This window comes from Pipra filicauda, unplaced genomic scaffold, assembly GCF_003945595.2.
Source record: "Pipra filicauda isolate LSUMZ 115617 unplaced genomic scaffold, ASM394559v2 scaffold211_size2331000_pilon, whole genome shotgun sequence".
NCBI lineage: Eukaryota > Metazoa > Chordata > Aves > Passeriformes > Pipridae > Pipra > Pipra filicauda.
In genome coordinates, this window is record NW_024104323.1 from 89590 (window position 1) to 111100 (window position 21511).

Below are 21511 nucleotides of genomic sequence, written 5' to 3' on the forward strand. Positions count from 1 at the left end.
CTCCTTGTTGCCCCATCCCGGATACACCCCGGGGTGCAACATGGGCAGCCAGGGGCAGACCAGGGGGCCCAGAACACGGGGGTTACCTGCGTGCTCCCCAGGACACTGCAGTGGGGATGTGTGGGTTGGTCCACAGCCCTTGGCTGTTCAGCAGGGGATTTTGGGGGTGGGTGTGGGAACTGGGGACCATTTGGGGTCTGTTCCCTAACTGTGACCCTATAAGCACTTGGAGCAGGGGGGACACCCCAGTACCATGGGGGCCCCCCAAACAGGTGTGTGGGGGTCAGAGCCCTGCGGGAGCCAGGGAGTGGGGTCAGATCCTGCCCCCCAGCACGGTGGGGCAGGCGGGGTGACCTCACCGTGGGTGACCGAGGAGATGGCTCATGACGTCATGGGGCAGCGGGGCTGGCAGGGGGTGGGGGATGCTGTGCGGGGACCGGGGGTGGGGGGACGCGACCACTGCCACCGCCGTGGCAGAACGGAGAATAATGATGTCGAGGGGGGTTCCCCCCGTGGGAGGGTGGGGAGCAGCGGGGCGGGGGGGCCGGGAGCGTGGCGCCGGCGGAGGCTGAGGCGGTCGCGGAGGCCCAGCCTCGCATTGTTCTCGGGCGGCAGCCGGAAAACGCGACGCCCGCCCGGGAGAGACGCAGGCGGAAAAGGAAACGGGGCTGGGGGCCCGTGCCTGGTGCTGCGGGGGCGAGAATCGGGGTCCCCCCACGACCCCCGCACGGCCCCCACCTGGTCCCCACCTGCCGCCTTCGCCCCTGTCCCACCATGTGCTCGTGCCCGCTGCCCCACGGGGGGAGTGCGGCTCATCTGGGACAGGGAAGATCAGCCTGGGAAGCGGGGGAATTTGGGGAGGATGCTGATTGCCAGCGGGGTGTCCCTTTGCAGCCCCTCTGCGGGGTCGGAGGCCGCGGTGATGGGCTGAGCGGTGCGGGAGAGGGGCCACAAAGGAGGAGGATGAAGATGAGGAAGAAGAAGGGGGCGATGCCGGGCAGGGCGACTACAAGTCCCATGAGGCCGGGCGGTGCGGGGGGGCCGGGGAAGCACCGGGCGGGAGGTGGTGGCCCGCCCCGCCCCGCGCCCCCCCCGCCCCGCGCCGCCCCGCGCCGCGCCCGCCGCGCCGCTCCAGCATGCACGGAGGATGCTCGCGTCTTGCTCGGGCAGGAAGGGGCCGGAGGGCAGGTACCCGCTGCACTACCTCGTCTGGCACAACCGCGCCCGTGACCTGGACCGAGAGCTCAGCGCCAAGCAGGTGGGGCGGCGCGGGGACACTCCCGGCACGGCACGGCCCGGCCCGGCTCCGCTCGGCTCGGGCTGATGCAATGCTCGGAGCCGGGATGAGGATGAGGATGGAGATGAGGGGGGGTGATAGGGATGGCGTCGCTCTCTGCGCTGGCAGAGCTCCGGGAGTGTGGGGTGTGTCCCCACCTGCACCCCGCGACTGTGTCTGCTGCCCCCGGGGCTGGCACGGAGCAGTGGGTACCACCCGCGGCTCCCCTGCATCCTCCGGCACACGCAGCCCCGAGCATCCCTCCACACGTGTCCCCAGCTCCCTGCTAGGCCTCTGCAAACCCCCGAACCCCAACCCGCACCCCACTTCTCAGGGTACTGCCGCCTCCCTGGGGTGCAGTCACCAGCTTGCCACCGTCAGGTTGAGCCCCTCTGAGGGGGGGGACGAGGACCCTGATGCTGCTGGGGTGCAGCCCCCCATCCCCACGAGGCCAGGCAGGCTCTTCTCAGCGTGAGGGGACCCACTATGTCCCTCAGCCCGGGAACCTCCCAGCCGCCTGGTCATGGAGCAGGGTGCGGGTGCATCCCCGGCGGGTTCCCAGCCTCCCTCTCCCCCATGGCGTTGCAATTCAGGTAATTAAAACCCAACCCTGAAGATGCAGGAAACCGCAGGCGCTGGAGGGAGGCTGGCGGCGGGCTGTGCTGAGCATCCCCACTCCCTCGGCCCAGGTCCTTGCACCCCAAGGCACTGAGGGCCATGCTGGGTGGACTCTGGTGGTGCAGGAAACGGAGGTCATTGTGCCGCGATGCTCCCGCCGAGATGCAGGCGATGGCTCCCGCCACACCCGCCTCCATTGTGGGGTCCAGCCGGAGGCTGCGCCAGCATCGCCCCGGTCCCCCACCCCACGGCCAGTGGTTTCATTTCCGTGGTAATGTGGGGTCAGTTTTCCCAGGAGCCCGGCGCGGCAGAGATCAAAGCTGGGCTCGGCAGGCGCGGGGAGATGGAGGGGCTGCGAGGGGGGCTCTGACCCGCTCACCTGCAGAGAGGCTCTCTAACCCCCCAGCCTGGCCAGTGGAGGGGCTCTACCATGGCCCCCATTGGCATTTGCAGGGTCAGAGCAAAACCAGCCCCGTGAGCACCACAGGGGTGCATGGGGGGGCCATGGGTGCTGCAGGCCAGACTCTCTGGCAGGTGGGGGCTTGGGGGACAGAGGTGGGGGCCAGCCCAGGCCCCCTGCTCTCTCCAGGGCATCCAGGGACACAGCTCAGCCCTTCTTACTGCCAGAGCATCCCCTGGGTACGTGGTTGGGGCTGGGGCTGTGTGTGATCCTGGGGGCTGGAGGTCCCCCTGTCTTAGAGCTCTGCCCTTCTCTGCCACCCCAGAGACCCACACAGGGCAGTGGCTCCACACCCCCCCAGTCGAAGTGCAGGTGTTTGGGGTTGGGAAGCACTGGGGCAGCATTGCTCCTCTCTTCCCATAAGAGCCCTGTGTGGGTCACCCCCAAATTGTCACCATGAGCTCCTGTCCACAGTTTCCTCCACCAGGGAGAGAGGGTCAGCAGGTCTCCAGGGCAGGGACATCACGAGGATGTGGCAGGCAGTGACACAGAGCCTGTTGTGTCAGGACACCCCACGCCACAGCCTGCCCCATAATGCATGACAGGGACCCGAAGCTGCACAGGGACAGCAGTGCCTGGCACCACCTCCCCATGCTGGCCCATGTCCCTCACTCTCACCCAGGAGCAGGCACTGGGGTCCTCCAACCCAGGGACAACCCCAGCAGATGGGACGTGCAGTGCCACGTGCCCAGCTGGCACAGGAGGAGTGGCCAAGCTGCCATCCTGCGCTGCTCCACTGCCACCCCAAAGCCACCGACATCCCTGTCCTCATCCCCGGGGGGTGTCACACCCCCATGATGGGCAGCACCTGGAGGTCTGTGCCGCAGCCCCCAAGCTGGAGCCACCCCAGCACCAGGACCCAGGACTGAGCTCTTGCTGGCAAAAACTGGGTCACACCGTGTCCCCTGGGGTGGCTCCAGCGCCGTGTCCCCAGAGTGGGGACCCTCATCCCACCCAGCGCTGGGGCCAGGCTGCAGCTGGGGAGCCCTGCTGAGCCTGCAGCACCCGCCCCCAGCTGGGGGGCAATAGCTTTAATTAGAGTCATTTCATTAACACAATTAAGAAGCAGCAGTTGCCTGGAGAGCGCTGGAGCAGCACATTGACTCCCGAGAAACTGGGGGGCTGTTTTGCTCTGGCAGTGTGGACACACTGGGGGGTCCCCCTGCCTGGTGAGTCCCTGGGGATGCAGCCCATGGGAATGCCCAGCGTGGACAGGAATGGGGACGTTCCTGGGACAGCAGGACTGCAGGACATGCCTGGAGAGAGGCAGGGACATGCTGTGGGTGAGACCCTGGGCACCGGGGAGCCCACACCCCATCTCTGCCCATGCCAAAACACTTCTGTCTGCCCAGTCTCACCTGGCCTCTTTGGGTCCTGCACCCCCAGTTTGTTCTCCTGGAGGTGGCCTCCCCAAAACCCATGATTTGGGGTTTGTCTCACAACCTCCCGCCCTGGCAGCATCGGAGTGCCCCTCTCTGGGCACAAGGCTTCTACACCAGCTGGGTGCTGGGGATGCAGAGGGTGGGCCAGGCCCCCCTGAGCTGTGTCCCCTGCCCTGGGCACGGGTGTGATGCTGCTCCTCACATGGAGAGCAGGGCCCGTGGGTGTTGGGGGTGCCCACCGCCACCGCTCAAGGGATTCCTCGGGGCTGGCTGGGTGCCAGGCTCCGGGTTTGGCACAAACAACGGCAGCCCCAGCGGCGGCTCCCCAGGGCCCCGGGGATCCTCCGAGCAGCCGCTCCGCTCCCGCAGCCGCCCGCCCCCGGCTCAGGCAGGGGAACACGTGCGCCCGCCGCAGCCCACGCCGGCGCCCGCCGCAGCCCCCATCGCCCGCCGCGCTCCCGGCCCCGGTGGAGGGGGGCTGCCGGCAGCTGCTGCCTGGCAACTGGGCACAGCCCCCCCCAAATCCCAGAGGTGCGAGCTTTTCCCGAGCTTGCAGCTGCATCAAGATGTGCAGAGCTGTGTGCACTGCGCCAGGGGCTGTGTGCCCCTGCTGCCATGCCATGCCCCTGCTCTGTGCCTGCGTCTGGGGTGCAGTCCAGCCTGACCGTGCCGAGCTGTGCTGGGTGCTGGCAGCCACCACCGTATGGCAGTGGCTGCAGGGAGCAGGAAGAGGCTTTTGAGGTGCATCTCCTGGGGGGAGCTCAGGGGTGGGGATGTTCTCTGGGATAGCGTCAAATGTTGGCTGCTTTCTCTGTCCGGGAGCTGCACATCTGTGGGAGGCTGCTGGGAGCAAGGTGTGGCCACCCTGGTGATCCCAGAGCCCCATTCCCTCCTGGCAGGCTGACATCGAGCAGCTGGACCCCCGAGGACGCACCCCACTGCATCTGGCCACCACACTGGGCCACCTCGAGTGTGCCAGGGTGCTGCTGAAGCATGGAGCTGACGTGGGCAAGGAGAACCGCAGTGGATGGACAGGTAAGCAGGTGGCTCATTGTTTCTGTCCTCCCTCAGGCTCCCCTGGCACAGGCACAGAAATGGGCATAGGGACAGACATGGGCACAAGCACGGGCATGGTCATGCTCACCTTGGTGCTGCAGCTCCCCAGGGGACCGTTCACATGGTGGTCTGTGCCTGTGGCTCCTGCGCAGTGCCCAGCTCTGCAGTGCCATGTGTGCCGTGCCATGGCCCTGGGCACTGCCCTTGTGCCCCACAGTCCTACAGGAGGCCGTGAGCACCCGTGACCTGGAGCTGGTGCAGCTGGTCCTGCGCTACCGCGACTACCAGAGAGCCATCAAGCGCCTGGCCGGGATCCCCGTCCTGCTGGAGAAGCTGCGCAAGGTACCTCCCTCCTCCCGCGGGGGCTGCGGGGGGGCTGCCAGCCACAGGCTCCTCCCGACCCCTCTGTGTGCTCCACAGGCCCAGGACTTCTACGTGGAGATGAAGTGGGAGTTCACCAGCTGGGGTGAGCTCAGGGCAGAGCGTGGCTGTGGGAGGAGTGGGAGTTTCCCAGCAGAGTCCCCCAACCCTGGCACCCATCCCCATCCCCAGGTCAGGGGTCCCCTGCCCCTTTACGCCCCAGACACCCCAAGCTTGCAGACCCCATCCTGCCAAGGCGTTGGGTTCCCCAGGTGCATCCACCACCCAGCTCAGCGCTGGCAGCCCACTCGGGGGTGCAGGTGGCCCCATCCCTGGCTGGGCTATCGGCATCTCTCCCCAGTGCCTCTGGTGTCCAAGATCTGCCCCAGTGACACCTACAAGGTGTGGAAGAGCGGCCAGAACCTGCGGGTGGACACCACGCTGCTGGGCTTCGACCATATGACCTGGCAGCGGGGCAACCGCAGCTTTGTCTTCCGAGGACAAGGTGAGGTGGCCCCAGGGCATCCCCCCACCCTCAGCGGGGAGCGCTGGCAGAGTCTCGTGGTGCTGCAGCGGGGCCAGGTAATGTGGTGGGGACCGTGGTTGTCCTGACCCTGCTCCCTGCAGACACCAGCGCGGTGGTGATGGAGATTGACCACGACCGGCGGGTGGTCTACTCGGAGACGCTGGCCCTGGCCGGCCACGACCAGGAGGTGCTGCTGGCTGCTGTGCAGCCCACGGAGGAGCAGGTGATGGGGCGGCTGACAGCCCCCGTTGTCACCACCCAGCTCGACACCAAGAACATCGCCTTCGAGAGGTGCGGAGGGGTGGCACCAAGCCCACCCCCAGGGGTGCGGAGCACCTTGGGCTGTCCAAGCAAGCCCATCCATTGCTCACGGTGCTGTGTTGCTCCAGGAACAAGTCCGGGATCCTGGGCTGGAGGAGCGAGAAGACAGAAATGGTGAATGGGTACGAGGCCAAGGTGAGGGGCAGTGGGGGTTGAGCCGCCCAGAGGGGTATGGCCAGTTGCAGGTGGGGGTTACCCACCTCTGCCATTCCCCTCCTCATCCAGGTCTATGGCGCATCCAACGTGGAGCTGATCACGCGGACGCGGACTGAGCACCTCTCGGACCAGCACAAGGGCAAGAGCAAAGGTGCAGCTGGCACGGGCTGGGTGGGCAGGGCCCCCCTGGCTCTGCCCTCACCCCCTCCTGTCCCACAGGCTGTAAGACCCCTCTACAGTCCTTCCTGGGCATCGCTGAGCAGCATGTGGGGCCCAACAACGGGGTGAGTGTCCCGGAGGTCTGGGAGGTGGCCCTGCAGTCAGACCTCCCCTCCTCACCCCACCGGGCTGTTCCCCCACACAGACACTGATCACGCAGACGCTGAGCCACGCCAACCCCACCGCCATCACCCCTGAGGAATATTTCAACCCCAACTTCGAGCTGGGCAACCGGGACATGGGACGGCCCATGGAGCTCACCACCAAGACACAGAAGTGAGAGGGGAAGGAGCAGATGGGGACCCCCTTGCGTCCCCACCCCCAGGGAGACAGGCAGGGATCTGCAGCCCAACGCCTGTGCCCGTCAGGTTCAAGGCGAAGCTGTGGCTGTGCGAGGACCACCCGCTGTCCCTCTGCGAGCAGGTTGCCCCCATCATCGACCTCATGGCAATAAGCAACGCGCTCTTCGCCAAACTGCGGGACTTCATCACCCTGCGCCTCCCGCCCGGCTTCCCTGTCAAGATCGGTATGGGGGGGAACTCTGCTGCTGGCCCAGCTGGCACAGCCAGCTTCCCTCCCTGCTTTTTTTTCTTCCCCTTCCTGCAGAAATCCCCATCTTCCATATCCTCAACGCCCGCATCACCTTTGGCAACCTCAACGGGTGTGACGAGCCCGTCAGTTCCCTGCGGCACAGCCCCAGCAGTGAGGCGCCCTCACCCAGCAGCGACTCCTCCAGCGTCAGCAGCTCCAGCTCCCTCAGTATGTGGGGTGAGAGGGAGGGGTCCCAGCAGGATGAGTCAGACGTGGTTGGTGAGGCGGGGTGGGAACGGGTCTCAGCGGGGTCAGGGGGACACGGCTGGTTGAGAGGGAAGAGGTCCCAGTGAGATGAAGGGACCACGGCTGGTGGGGCAGGAGTGGGTCACAGCAGGGTGAGGGACATGTGACTGCTGGGGTGGGAGGGGGTCCCTTGGAGTGCCCAGCCGTGCCGGCTCCTGTCTCCCCACAGCCTCGTGCCGAGCGTGCGAGATGGACCCGGCGCTGTTCGAGGTGCCGCGGGGGTACAGCGTGGTGGGCACCCACCAGGATGCCCTGAGGGAGGATGAGGATGACCTGCTGCAGTTTGCCATCCAGCAGAGCCTGCTGGAAGCTGGCAGCGAGTACGACCAGGTGGGCACTGCCACCCCCCTGCCTCCTCCTGCCTGCCTTGGCTGGGGGACTCTGTTCCTCATCCCATCCTAGTGTTGCCCAGGGTGTTCACCCCACATTTCCCCATCCCTGGTGGTGGGGTCAGAGCTCATCCTAGGGGGCTGGGTTTTGGGGTGCCACTCTCCAAGCACCCCTCTGCCGCCGACCACAGGTGACCATTTGGGAAGCACTGACCAACAGCAAGCCGGGCACCCACCCTATGTCGCACGAAGGCCGCCGGGGAGACAGGTTGGTAAGGTCCGGCCAGTCCCCCTGGGGGGAGTGGGAGTGGGCACCAGCTCCACAGGGACCCCCGCTGAGCTCCTGCCGCCCCCCAGGACTCCCCAGCACACAGTGGCCCCCCGGCCCCCCGTCGCCCCGTCCCCGGGGGGGGGCAGGGGGCCCAGCGCCCTGTTCCCCAGCTACGCAGAGCAGCTGCGTCTGGCCATGGCCCTGTCGGCGCGGGAGCAGGAGGAAGCGGAGCGCCGGACGCGGCAGGAGGAAGAGGATCTGCAACGGATCCTGCAGCTCTCGCTGACGGAGAAGTGACCCCGCGCCCCCACTGAGCCCCTCTCCCACCCCAGTGGGGATGGGGACACGGCCAGTGGCATGTCTGGGGCCACAGAGGGGGAGCGGGTTGGGGGGAGCCAGTCCAAGAACTGCAGAGGGCAAATGGGGAGGCGGGGCAGGATTTGGCCCTGGTATGGGGGAGAATGTCGCCAGAGCTGGGGCAGCACTGGGTGGGGTGGGGGCACCCCACAGCAGGACAGGTTGGGGGTGGGTGTCAACCCCGCACCTGGGGTGGCAGGAACCAGGGAGGGCAACTGCACAGACTGTATCCCCTCCCCAGGACAGCCCTGCCCCCCCCCAACTGCCCTATGGGGTGCTGCTCAGCACCTCACCCCAGGAAGGTGGTGGGGGCACATCCTGCCCCAGATGGGTGGGGCTGCCAGTTGCGTGGGGTCCCGGGGTGCCCCCAGAGCCAGGGGGCTCTGCCCACTCCCCTCTTCCGCCCCTTGCCCAGGCGCTACCAAGTGCACTTACCCGGGAGCTGCTCTGCCTGCAGAGGGTGGGGGGGCTCAGCCCCATTGCACTCCATAGCCAGTGTGGGGCTGCACAGCTGCCCTCCACCGCAGTGTGGGGGTTCTGCTGGGGCAGCTGAGGGGGTGCCTGTGAGAGGCCGCCCGGTGTCACCCCCCCTTACCCCCTGCTCACACCCCTCTACCCTGCTCAGATGCCCCCCCTTGGCAGCGCTGCACCCCCTCGTCCCGGGCACTGACCCTGAGAGAAACCTTACGTCAAATGGTGCTAACCCCGGCCCCCCGCCCCGGCTGCTCCCCCTTTGCACACGGGGGGCCGGGGGCTGCGGGGTGGGGGGCTGGGCTCACTCCCCTGGGACTTTTCATAGCCCCCCACCCACCCACGCACCCCACAGCAACATCTGGGCCAGGGCCGGGGGAGCCCGAGCAGCTCCAACCGCGGCCAACACCAATAAATGCTCTTTAATGTTTGTCTCTCTTGGCTTCCCTCCACCTGTGCAAGGGGTGTGTGGGCAGCAGATGCTGGCAATGGGGTGCAGGCAGGACCCTCTGGCATGGTGGTCCCTTGTCCCCAGTACCTGCCACGTGGCCAAGGGTGGCTGAGCCCTTTATTAAAGGGGTCCAGGAGCAAAGAGCTGGTTGGGAGCACCTGCCGAGGGGGCAATGGGGCAGGGGGAGGTGAGGGGGTGATGGGATGGGGATGTAGCACCGTACCCAAGCACATTCTGGCCAGGAGGGCCTGGCAGCTCCCCATCCTGGGAGGATGCTGGTGCCCAGCATGCAGGTCCCCACAGAAGGATGCTTGGCAGCCCCAGCCTGTGGGCACTGAAGTGGGACCCCCTGGGGTGCTGCAGTGGGGTGCCCATATGCTGGGGCACCCCAGGAGCAAGATGCAACTGATGCTAGTGGAGGGGGGGTGTCAGGGTCCGACCTCCTCCCTGCCCCTTCGACTCCTGGGGAAAGAACATGGCTCTGGGCTCCTGCCCAATGTGGGGACTTGGCTTTAATCCCCGGCAGGCCGGGGCAGTCCTTGCCCTGCCCGTGGCCTTGGCCACCGCGCTAGTCCGTGCCATTGGTGAACTGGCAGAGTTTGTTCTCCAGGTCGGAGATGCGCTTCTCCTGTGCTTGGACCATCTCCTTCAGGGCACGGATCTCCTCCAACACCTCCTCCAAGGCTGGCTGCTGCAGAGAGGGGAGACACAGGGTCACCAAGGAGTCCCCTCTGGCCCCTCCAACCCACCCTGGACAGGGGGACAGCCCTGCTGCCATGTCCCTGTTCTCAGGACACTCACAGAGAAGTCAGACTCGCAGGTGGAGTGGCTGCGGCGGGGGCCTGGGGGAGGTTTGCTGTCCAGGATGTTCTTCTTGACCACCTTCAGCTCTCGGTTCTTGATGGGGACGTACCCGTCCCGCAGCGAGATAAGGATAGGCTCTGCATCCTTCCCTGACAGCCACTCATCTGCCTCCAGGGCCGGCTCGGGGCCTGGTGTGTCAGGGTACAGGTCATCCTGGAAGAGGTCTGACTGCGGGAGGGAGAGACCAGAGTGAGACATGGAGTGTCCCCCCCCCAGACCTCCCATCTCCCCTGGGCCCCCCCGAGCTCACCTTGCGTGGCACCGTCATGACAATGGGCTCACACTTGCGCTCATGGAGCTTGAAGAACCTGAGTGGGGCAGAGGCAATCAGGGTCCAGCTGAGCCCCTGACCCCTCTGGCTCCCCCCAGGCCCTCTTGCTCTCACCTGGCAATCTCACACTTGCTGACATCCAGCCCACGCTTGGGCATGAAGCCCATGCCCCGCTGGGGCTCCTTGCTGCTGTAGGTGTTCAGGTAGTGCACGTAGGGTGCCTCGTCCGTGATCTCAAAGTACCGGATGCTGCTGTCACCCTGTGGGTGTGGGGATGGGTGTCAGCCAGCCCCCCTGAGGGGGGGTGGCATGGAGGTGCACCCTGGGTGGGGGGTTACCTTCCCGCAGAGGTAGACAATGCTGGAGTCGGCGTCGTAGAAGGGTAGAAGGACCCCGTTGCTCGTGTCCATCTCCTGCAGGGCGATGGGCTCCTCAAAGTTATTCTGCAGGGCCGCAGTGGTGGAGGGGTGTGAGCAGTGGCCACAAAACCCCCACCCTGGTTAGTCACACACATTAGCCACAGCACACTGGGGGACAGGGCTTGTCCCCCTCCCTGGGGTACACAACCCCCGGGCAGGCAGCTTGGCATGCCCCCCCCAGACCCCCGTCCCACTCCTGTTTACCTGCATGGCTGGGTACCCCCCAGCCTGGCTGTACCCGCCTCCCCCAGCACTCCCTGCCTCCCAGCCCCCTCCCCACCCCAGCACAGCACGGCACACTTGGGAACTTGGCATCTTTTGGAGGGGGGATGCTGCAGGCACCCCATCTTGGGGTGGGGGAGGGTGGCAGGGGGTCGGGGGGGCCAAGTTCCCGGGGCAGCACTCCATGCGGCCTCGTTACCGGGTCCCACAAGCCCAGCTCCCGCTGGCTCATTCTGGTAAAGCCCGTGGTAAAGATGTGTCCTTCCCGTGTGAAGATGGCCCGCACGGGCCTCAGCCCTTCGTGGGGGGCAAACCTCTCCTGGGGGGGAGGGAGGACAGTCAGCATGGGGCATGGGAAGGGGGGGAAAATGGAGGGAGTCCAGATCTGTCCCCTAAAACAGCTGCTGAGTCCTACTCCAGGGGAGCACACGATGCTCCTGGGGTACACACGCTGCCGGAGAGTATCCCCAGCACCCAAAGCATTCCTGGCTGGGCTGAGCTCTGCAAGGTCAGTGCTGGCTGGGCGGGAGCCACCGTCTCGTACCAGGTCCCAGAGGCCCAGCTGCCGCTCACTCATCTTGCTGAAGCCAGTGGTGAAGATCTTGCCATCGGCCACGAAGATGGCGCGGATGGGGCGGGTGCCGTCGTGCGGTTTGGTTTTCTCCTGCGCCGGCGTTAGCAGGTTAAACCAAACACAGAGACGCGCGGTGTGGGGGTTAGTAGGGTCAGGCAGGCATCGAGGGGACCCCGCGGCGGGCTGGGGGGGACATGGCAGGAGCACTCACCGCTATGATCTGCTGCTTGCGGGGGTCGATGACACGGACCTTCTTGTCCTTGCAGGTGGTGACGAGGAGGCTGCCGTTGCGGTTCCAGCCCACGTTGTAGATGAGGTCAGTGTGCATGTCATCCAGCGCCAGCAGCATCTCCCCCGTCCCCACGTTCCAGAGGATCACCAGGTTGTCACAGCCTGCGGGGGCACGTGCTGTCACCCCACAGATCCCCTCTGACCCCGGGGAGGGCAACCCGGGACCCCCTTACCTGCACTGAGCAGGACGTTGCGGGCGGTGGGGTGCCAGGAGATGATGCTCACCCGCTTGGAGTGTCCCTCCAGCGTCACCACTGGCTCCGTGATGTTGCGCACGGGGACATAGTCAGGGATCTGCCACACCTGGGGGAGGACAGAGAGCGGGATGTTGGGGATCACCCCGCATGTGAGGGCTAAGCGGATGAGGGCCTCAGAGCCAATTAACCTCATCGTTAATCTCAGCTCAGCCTGCAGGGAGGGTGGCGAGGAGACTCCAGAAGCGCCTCCATCCTGGGGTGCACCCTCAGCATTCGGGGTGCTGGTGGGCACAGGGCGGGGGGCATGGCCGGGGCGCAGCCCTCAGCCCCCCCCAGCTATTCCTGGGTGCTGAGTCGCCAGGGCGGGTATATTTAGCACAAACTGCTGCATCATGGAGCGAGCAGCCGCCGCCAGCGCGAACGCATGGCACCGGGGCTAAAAATAGGCCAGTGACACTCCGCAGGCAGCGAAGGGGGGGGAATGCTCTGCACCGCTCCCCCAGCGCCCGCTGCCCCCCCCCACTCGGGGTCCAGCCCCTCACCATGACGGTGGTGTCCTCCGAGGCACTGGCGATGACGTTGTCGTTGTGGGGACACCAGTCGATGTCCAGCACGGGCGCCGTGTGTCCCGTCACCAGCGGGTGGTTCTTGTCCACCCGTCCTGTCTGCAACGTTGAGGTGTATGATGAATCTCCAGAGGCTGGGGGCAATCCTGCCAGGTGCCCTGGGAAGCCAAGCCCAGCCCAGCCAGGGGTTGTGGCACAAGTGGGGACATGCAGGGGATCCCTGGTGGTGGCCAGAGATTTGCACCTGCCTTGAAAGGGGGAAACCGAGGCACGGAGGGGGAATAGGGTTCACTTGGCATACAGCCCCATAGGAACACAGAGGGGAACAATGTGCCCCTGAGACTGGTTTGTGTCCCTTCTGATGGCCTGGAGGGGGTGGGGACCCCCCTTCCAGTCTCTCAGCCAGGGTTGGCAGGGCAGACCCCACCCCACTGGGTGCTGCTCCATGGGCATCATTTGTCCCTGAGGAACTGGGGAGAAAGCACCTGGGGATTTCCCACATCACCTCAGTTACCCCTGGGATGTTACTTTTCACAGGTGCTGATGATCAGCCAGGCTGTTTCTGCCCTGAGCCCCCACGTGAGGAGGGGCTGTTGTTGGGGCAAAGCTGGGGGGCTCTGGGGTCACCCAAAAGCAACACCCACCATGCAACCCCCCAAAAGCAACACCCCACCAGCATGTCCCCCCCAGTATATCCCAGGGAGGTAGCCAGACTTCAGCATCCTCCCCACTCACCTTGGCAAGGGGCAGGACAATGAAGGCCCCCCCGCCACCAGACTCCACAATGATGGCCACAAACTTGGGGTTGACGGCGCAGAAGGAGCTGTCACATGTCACCTTGGAGACACGGATGTCCTCGTACATCTGGTCGGCCTTCACCGGCTGCCCGAAGACGTGGCGGAACTTGCTCTGGCGCACCACGCGGCGGCTCATGGCTGGGGGGCACAGGGTCAGGCCACCACCTCCCCACCCTGGCACAGCATGGAGGGGTTTTGATCCCCTCAGACCTCGTGCTCCGAGTTACACCCTCTGCCCTGGGCACAGCGAGAAGCCTGGGAACACCGAGGTGGCCAGGGGTGAGGATGCAGGATGGTGCCTGATGTGGCCCTGACCTCATGGCAGGGACTGGAGGCAGCCCTTGTGCAGGGATGTGGGGGTGCTGCAGGTGCTGAGGGTGGGCAGCTGGTGGCCAAAGCCACTTGACACTGAGCAGGGACACAGGTGTGCCATGATGTGCAGGTGTGCCATGTGCTACCACTGTGCCATGTGCCACAGCTGTGCCATAACCCACAGCTGTGCCATAACCCACGGCTGTGCAATGCTCCACAGCTCTGCCATACCCCACAGCTGTGTCGTGCCCCATGGCTGTGCCGCGTCCCTCAGCTGTGCTGTGCCCCGTGGCTGGCACTGGGTTTGGCACATGAGCAGCTGCAGTAGAGAAGCAGGCTTGAGGGGACTTTGGGGTGGACCTGTGACCATGCACCGGCTCACAGCTTGTCCCCTTGTATCCCATCCTGCACTAGTGAGGCTGCCTGGCCTGACCCAGCACCCAGGAGGGAGGCTGTGCCTCCAGCGTTGCCTGCTGGTGGCTCACGCGTCCCTCCATGGGCCCCTGTCCCGCGGCTCCACATGTGCCACCCACTCTGCACCCCCACCTGGGCAAGGGCTGGACTTGGCATAGCCACACAGCCCCGGGGCACACCAGAGCCTGGAGGAGCCCCCCATTCTCAGCATGGCTCTGGTGGGGTCTCCAGCCCTCAGCCACAGCCAGGCACGCTGCCCATAGTCACCCATCACTCTCCACGGCTCTGCTGGTCCAGGGACCTGCCCAGGGTGGGCACTGAGACACTCAGGATCCTGAAACCACTGGAGCTGGGGCTCTGCAGCACTCACCACTGGCTGCCCTGGGGACTGCCCTGGTTCTTTTGGGTCCACAGCCATTGCCAGAGGCCACATCCAGCCACCAAAATGCAGCTGGAGGGCCAGGTACCGCTGTTCCCAGCCCACGGGGCTGGTGTGGGCAGAGGCAGGAGCAGATCTGCTCCTCCTTGTTCCAGGAGGTAGCTTTTGGACAGGGCACATGCAGTGCCCAGCCAAGCTACATCTGCCCAGTCCCTGGGTGTTCCCGGAGTCCTCATGGCACTTCAGCATCATCCCTGGCCCGGCTGAACGGGTTGGAGCTGGGTGCTAAGGGGCCCGGAGCCCAGCTACCAAGGGGGGCTGGACACTGACACCGCTGGTGTCACCCCCATGGTCCTGAGCACAGTCTCCGGCCCTGGGGAGGAGCTCTCCGGGGATTTTGCAGCACGTCAACCACTGCCAGCGGGAGCAGAGTTTGGGGTGTCAGCATGCAGGCTAAGGGGGGCCAGCCAGGCTGGCAGGGCAGGGTGCAGGCAGGGTGTGGGGTGCAGGTGAGGGGTGGATGTGGAGCAGGCAGAGTTGAGCAGGGTGCCGGCAGCGTGTAGGGTGCAGCTGGGTTGGGTGGGGTGCAGGTGAGGTGCAGGCAGGGCTGAATGGGGTGCAGGTGGGGTGCAGGCAGGGCACTAGCAGGCTGCAGGCATGAGAATTGGGTGGGGTGCAGGCAGGGTGCGGGTGGGGTTGGATGGGGTGCTGGCAGAGAGAGATGGGGTGCCGGTGGGGTGCAGGCAGCATGAAAGTGGGGTCAGGCAGGGTACGGGTGGGGTGCAGGCGGCGTGCAGGCAGGATACAGGCAGGGTGCAGGCAGGATACAGGCAGGACAGCCCCGCTCCCCGCTCCCGGCCGTGCCATTACGTTGCCACAATTGAATCCGCAGCGGCTGCTCGGGAACGACCAGAGGTCACTGTCCAAATATAGCCATCTCCGCCGGCGGGTGGCGAGGGGCCGGGGCCCGGGGGGCTCAGCCCCGCTCCCCGCGTCCCCCCGTCCCTTCCCACCACGGTCCCGCCGCCCCCCCCACGCCCGGCTCCCACCTGCGCTCGGCGGCTCCTCCGCGCCCGGGCGCGCCCGGCTCGGCTCCGCGCCCCGCTCGGCTCCGCTCCGCCCGCTCCGGCCCCGCTCAGCCCCGCTCCGCTCCCCCCGGCCCGGCCCGGCCCCGCTCGGCTCCGCTCCGCCCGGCTGGGCTCGGCTCGGCTGGGCTCGGCTCGGCCCCGCGCGGTGCCGCTGCCGCAGAGAACAGCTGAGCCGAGCCGGGCGCGGGGCCGGCACAGCCCCCCCGCGGCGGGCACCGGAGGGGAGGGGAGGGGGGGCCCGGCCCGGCCCCGCCTGCCCCCGCACCCTGCCCGGCCCCCCGCTCTGCCCGCGGGGATGGGGGCAGCCCCCGCACAGCCACCCCACACTCCCGCCCCAAAACCGGGGGGGACCAAGGGTGCCCGCAGACCCCCCGGCGCGGTGCGTGGGAGCCCCTCTGCCCAGCGCTGCGGGGGGCTGGTGGGGCAGGAGAAGCCCCTTGAGTCTTCCTAAAGCACTGGGGGAAAACGAGGGGAGGGTCAGCTTCGACAGCCCCAGGCTGCCAAAATCCCAGGGGTCACCTCTGCCCAGGGTTATGACCCTGCCATGGGTCCCCCCGCACCCCGGAGCCAGCCCAGCACCACAGAGACCATGACCATGGGCTGCCCCTGGGGCTCCCAACACCCACGACACCCCACAGCGTCCCCACCTCCCCCAGGAGAAAGGGATCTGCAAACCCACGGAGTGAGCCCACGTCAGCCCCAGCCCAGGACGGCAGGATGGTTGTACAGGCACATCCAGAAGCCAGATTTGGGATTTAGTGAAGCTCAGCCCCGGAGGGATGCCCTGGCCCAAGGGGATTAAGGGATTGTAGGGCTCAGGGACCAGAGGGAGGGGAGCGGTGGTTCCTGGAAAGGCAGCAAAGCCCTGGACCCTACAAGGGCACCATGTTGAGCTGGACGAGCATTGGCTGAGCGGGCAGGAGGGGGCAGCTGGCAAAAAGGCAGGGAAAACGTGACATCCTTGTTCACCCGGCCAAAGGGGTGGCAGAGAGGGATGGAGGTGCAGAGGCACCCCTTGCCTGCCCCGCCCCACCATGGCCCTGGTTCATTCTGCCTTTGGGGATGGAGTGAGCCCTGTGTCCCCAGCTCCAAGCCACATCCTCAGCAACTGGAGAAAAGGCCATGGGAAGCCTTTCCCCAGCTGGTGCTGTGGGGAGCAGGAAGGAATTGGGCACCCTGGAGACACTGCCCGCCCCACAGCAATGGCCCTGCACCCCTGGCCCCACACCCTGATGCCCTGGCCCAGTGGAAAGCTTCCCGGAAGATGAGGCTGAGCCCGAGGGATCTGGTGCTCTCAGCATTCCCTTGCTCACAGCAAGGGCAGTGGGAGCCCACAGAGACCCTTGTGCCACTTTCTTACCACAATGGGACAGAACAGTGTGCAAAACCAACTCACCCAAGATGGGCTGTTTCCCAATGAAAAGGTCCACTCATGCCATGGTTATTTGGTGCTTGGATTTGGCTCAGCTCCTTGGCCAACCATGATGGGTCTGGTTCGGTGTCTGGCTAAAACCTCACATCCTCCTTGGAGCTTAAACCCCAGGACCCTCCCCACAGCTCTGCCTGCAGCAGTGCAGGGAGGTCACCCACAGCATCCCAACAGCTTTACATGCACAACCCCTGGCACCTGTCCTGCAACTGCAGCAGGATCTGGAGGTACATCTTGCTTGGAAGCACAGCTCCATCACTTGGGACAGGACAGACCCGTTCTCAGGGTCTGTCAGGGGATGTAAGTGAACAACCCCACTCTGGCTCCCCAGCTTCCCACCGCTGCCCCGTGCTCTGAGAGCAGCACGGATCACTCCTCACCCCCAGCCCTGATCCCCCCAGACAAGGCCACACACCCACGTCATCTTCAAAATAAAGTTTTATTCATTCGGTAACAATAACATTGAATCTGCACATCAGTGCACAAGTTCACATTTAAAAACAGCTGAGCACATCGGTCATAGAGTCTTTAGGGGAAAAGGGGACGATCCCAGCCACCAAGGAAGATCCAGGAGGGGCAGACAGAAGCGCTCCCCTCCCTGATTTGCAACCCCACCACCAGCTGCCCGGCCCTGGGCGATCCCTACAAACCAGCGCACGGACGTCACATCTCCATAAAGGAAAATAAAAGGCACTGGCACCTTCTCTTGTGCCAACAGAGATGTCTGCAGCACAGGCTGGCAGCACCTCTGGCGGCACTGCCGGACACTCCTGCGCCAAGCCAGAGCCTCTGCCCCGTGCCAGCAAGGGCTTGGGGGTCCCTCCCTTAGGGAGAAGTGGGGGGGCCTTGCGTGGAGCCAGGACCAGATTAAGGCAGGATGCACCGTGCGGGGAGCAGGGACCTGCAGCGGGTATGGCTTCCTCCTGCCAGTGGGCCGGGAGAGCTGCGAGGCTCTTGGAGCCCCCTGGGCAGGTGCAGTGCACCGGTGCCCACGGATTCCAGGCAGCTCACTCCTTCCAGGAGGTCCCCGGAGCAGCTGGAGCTGGGGCGGGTTCCCTTCCACCAGGCCTTTGCTGGCAGACAGACACGGAGCCAATCCCTGCTCCGTTCAACATCCAAGTGACCCCGAAGCGGCGTCACCTCCTGCCACCCGCCGGGACCATGCCCCAGGAAAGGGCCAAAAGGGGGGAGATTTGTACATGTCACAACTTCTCAAGCAGACCAGACACACACACGCACACACACACACCACCGAGTGCAACAGAACGCAGTGTAGAACCAGTTTCACGCACACGCAGTCCGTTTGTGCAAGGCTCACACGTTACAGTACGGCCGAGACGGGAGGCGATGGCTGGGATATTGTACAGGAGTCAATGTAAACAATAAAGCGTCCTCCGAGAGGCTTCGCAAGAGACCAAAGAACAGTTGCTTTGTACAAAAATGCCCTTAAAACACGTTTTCTCCTAAAACCCCTCCATCCGCGAGGCTTGGCGGCTGCTGAGCACCCTGGAGGTGCAGCTCCTCGTGGTGCTCTGCAGGGCACAAGCAGCTCTCATGGGGTGGTCACGGGAAGCAGGAGCGAGTCACCACCCTCCCATGAGCCACCAGCATGGAGAAAGGGACAACTGTCCCCAGGCAGAGACCTCTGATGCCAGGGGCTTGGTGGCTTCATTGCCCAGACACTGGTCAAGGAGGTTCAGGCCCCTCCAGTCTGCCCCCTTCCTGCCATCCTGCTCAGAGCCTCCAGACCTCCAAGGCCTTCATCACTCTGCAAGAGAACCACCATCCCTGACTCCCTCTGCCTGTCCACAGCCTTCCCAGAGAAAAACCAGTTGTGCTGGGCCAGAGCCCAGGACAAGGGGACAGCAAAGCACCTCCCTGCAGGGGCCTCTGCCCCTTCGCTGCTCTCCCCAGCTGAAGCACCCAGAGAGCAGCTGAGTATTGGAAGGAAGCAGCATTTCTGGTCTGCATGGAAGACCCTTCCTAGAGGGCATTTCTCCTGAGATCAAGCTGGGCAAAGAAACCCAGTCCTCTTCCTCCTCCTCCTGCCTTCTTAAGGGAACAAATTTTACAGAGGGCTTTCCCCTCCCCAGCAGATCCTTGTCACCAGGACACGCTGACAGCCAAGCTTGTTCCCTCCAACGCAGGGCAGGCTTGGTGGCAACCCATCCCTTCCGCCTGCAGAGGGGCAGGCAGGCATGTCCTTGGGGCCAGGAACAGTGGGCAGCAGGGCCTGGTGATGTTTGTGGGGGAGGCAAGGACTGAATCTGTCCTTCACCAGATGACATGAGCCACTTGGCCTTTGCACAGTGTCTGCCCAGCTCCGGAGCCAGCTGGAGCAGGCTAGGAGAAGCCACATGTCTTTCAGTGTCCCAAAGAAGTAACTGGCCTCCCAGGCCAGGGGCTTAGGTGACTTCTAGTGACTGAAATGGCCTGGGGCGACGTGGTATTTGACCCCAGACAGGGCTGCGCTCCAGCCCGCAGCGAGCATGGGCAGCAACATCCTCCCAGAGCTCAAGCTCCACGGAAAGGGAGGGACAGTGCTCGTGGCTGCTGGAGCACAGACCAACTCACAGACCTGTGCCCGGGCTGCAAAGCAGCACAGGAGGATCCCTGGGAGCTACAGCAGGGCAGCAAGGAGGGATTACCTTGCCAACTGCCAGGCTCTCCTCTGCTGCCAGCTGAGGTGTCACAGACACCCCTCTCCCAGGGCAGGCACATGCTGCTTCCCAATACTCCCCAGCACTCCGGTGCCGGGCACTCCTCTCCAGCTCAAGATGAGTTTGTCCCATCAGAGTCTACAAGGCTCTGCAGTATCAGTGCTGCTTTCTAGGCACAGCCTTGGCTGCTGCTCCTCCCACACCGTGTCCTCTCCATGCTGGGCTTCAGCAGCTGGAGCCATTCTGCATCTTCCCTGTGCTTCGTTCCTCCCCGGAGGGCAGGTCTGGGCCCAAGCCAAGCACCAGCTCAGACAGGACCTGCCATGGGACTGCAAACAGGACCCAGAGCTCCCCTGCCATGGCCAAGTGCCTTTCCCTCTGCTCCTACAGCACAGGGACAACTTGCTGATACATGCAGCTGGAAAGGAGGACCTTTGATTTAGCCAAACTGCTCAGAAATCACTAAACAGTTTGCTAGAATTTGGAGCAGACCCTTCCAACGCAGTTTCTCCAGGGAAGCAAGAACCTGAAGAATGGCTTGGAACCTGCTGACAGCTTTCCACATCTGACTGGCACTTCTGTAACCCAGCTTCCAGCAGGAGGGAGACAGGCAGAGACACAGTGCTCCTCCCACAGTGGGGTAGTAATGGGGGTTCACACAGGACCAAAGGAGAAGGGACACATTTGGCAAAGGCTGGCATCGAGGCTCACTTTTGGAAAGGGAAGACAGCTTACAATGTCAAATCCACTCCCATGTCTGTGCAGATCACAATGAACAGCACTGAGTTTGAGTCAGGTGGGTTTGTTTTCCAGTTTACAGAATGCAGTCTTGCCCTTTTTAAAAAAAACAAAAAAAAACATAGAAACAACAACAAAAAAAACCCCCCTCATATAAATATCATATATACAATTTAGGCAAAAAAAAAAAAAAAGAAAAATTCCAGAAAACATCTTCCCTCTGGGTCAAGAGTTAGGAGTGACAGCAGAGAGGACAAAGCTTTGCATTAAGGGCAACAATTGTTGTGTAACAATGGTAACAGGTTGAGGTTTGGGAGCAACCAGAAATGCCTGTGAGCACAGCAGAGGGGAGAGGAAAACTCAGGCAGCACGAGAACAGCTTTTGGGCAGAGGGGAGGCAGCAGGAGGGCAGAGGACAGATGATATGGCCATGAACTTAGAAGGCCCACAGCAGTATTCAAGTAATGGGAGGGTTAAAACCCTAATGAGGTGTTTGTTTTAAAAGAACACGCTGGCTTTGGGGGTAGAGGCGAGCTTGGCAGCTCATGGAGGAGCTCTGCCCTACCTCACCACAGAACAGGGCTCTGTGTGCCCCATGCTAGGTGAGGAGTGCAGGTCTCAGTGCTGCCCATCCCTTGGGAGGATTTACCCCTGTGTGCTCCTTTTTGGGAAGCACCAGCTGAACTGAGCCCGGGGGGGGGGGTTTGTCCTGAAGCAGCTTTGTGAGGGACCTGCCAGCATGGTGGAGTTCCAGTTTGCAGAAATAAAAGGCCAAACAAAGGGACCTTGGCACAGCCTTCACATTTACGGGGGCTCCCACCCCACCAACTGCCCAGCACCATTTCAAGGCATGGGGAGAATTCAAGTTAGGAGCTAGGATCTGGTTCTAAGCAAAACTCCACCTTGCCAAAGCTAGCCAACATCAATTTTCGCATGATAAAGGTGTTCTTTTAAAACAAACTAACAAAAAAAAAAAAAAAAGAACATTTGAGGTTATCTGAGTTAAAAAACTTAAAAAAACCCAAACAGTCCTGCAGTCAGAGTCACACACAGAAGAACCAACCCACACCTACATGCGCCAGGAACAGTAAAATGACAATATATATAAAATTAACCAGTAAAGTGCATGTTCCTTATATTACACCTTCCCCTTGTGTGAAAGCAACACCACGGGTTCTGAGTAAGAAATCACAGCCAAGG

General features: G+C 63.7%; 2 protein-coding genes across 4 annotated transcripts; one reads left to right on the top strand and one right to left on the bottom strand.

The window, feature by feature from the left end:
- The first annotated feature begins 1088 nt into the window (after nt 1-1088).
- On the top strand, nt 1089-9073 carry ANKRD13B (ankyrin repeat domain 13B). The gene is given in 15 exon segments (XM_027744531.2): nt 1089-1258; nt 4636-4771; nt 5010-5134; nt 5213-5258; nt 5514-5657; nt 5780-5969; nt 6068-6134; nt 6225-6306; nt 6375-6439; nt 6520-6650; nt 6743-6900; nt 6981-7133; nt 7381-7541; nt 7732-7840; nt 7843-9073. Coding segments are annotated over 15 exon segments (1944 nt in total). The 5' UTR covers nt 1089-1147; the 3' UTR covers nt 8109-9073.
- A 116-nt stretch (nt 9074-9189) lies between these two features.
- On the bottom strand, nt 9190-15482 carry CORO6 (coronin 6). Of its 3 annotated transcripts, none has more exons than XM_039381051.1 (11): nt 15446-15482; nt 13230-13429; nt 12471-12593; nt 11905-12034; nt 11652-11833; nt 11411-11530; nt 10564-10668; nt 10340-10485; nt 10205-10262; nt 9892-10122; nt 9190-9778 (listed from the first exon to the last, which is right to left on the bottom strand). In XM_039381051.1, the coding sequence occupies exons 2-11, from the start codon at nt 13425-13427 to the stop codon at nt 9659-9661; spliced, it is 1413 nt and encodes a 470-aa protein (XP_039236985.1). In that variant the 5' UTR covers nt 13428-13429; nt 15446-15482; the 3' UTR covers nt 9190-9658. The 3 variants fall into 3 exon arrangements, with proteins under 3 accessions (XP_039236985.1, XP_027600355.1, XP_027600390.1); XM_027744554.2 differs by having other exon boundaries at nt 9190-9781; XM_027744589.2 differs by lacking the exon at nt 15446-15482 and adding an exon at nt 11066-11185 and having other exon boundaries at nt 9190-9781; nt 13230-13948.
- Between the last annotated feature and the right edge of the window lie 6029 nt (nt 15483-21511).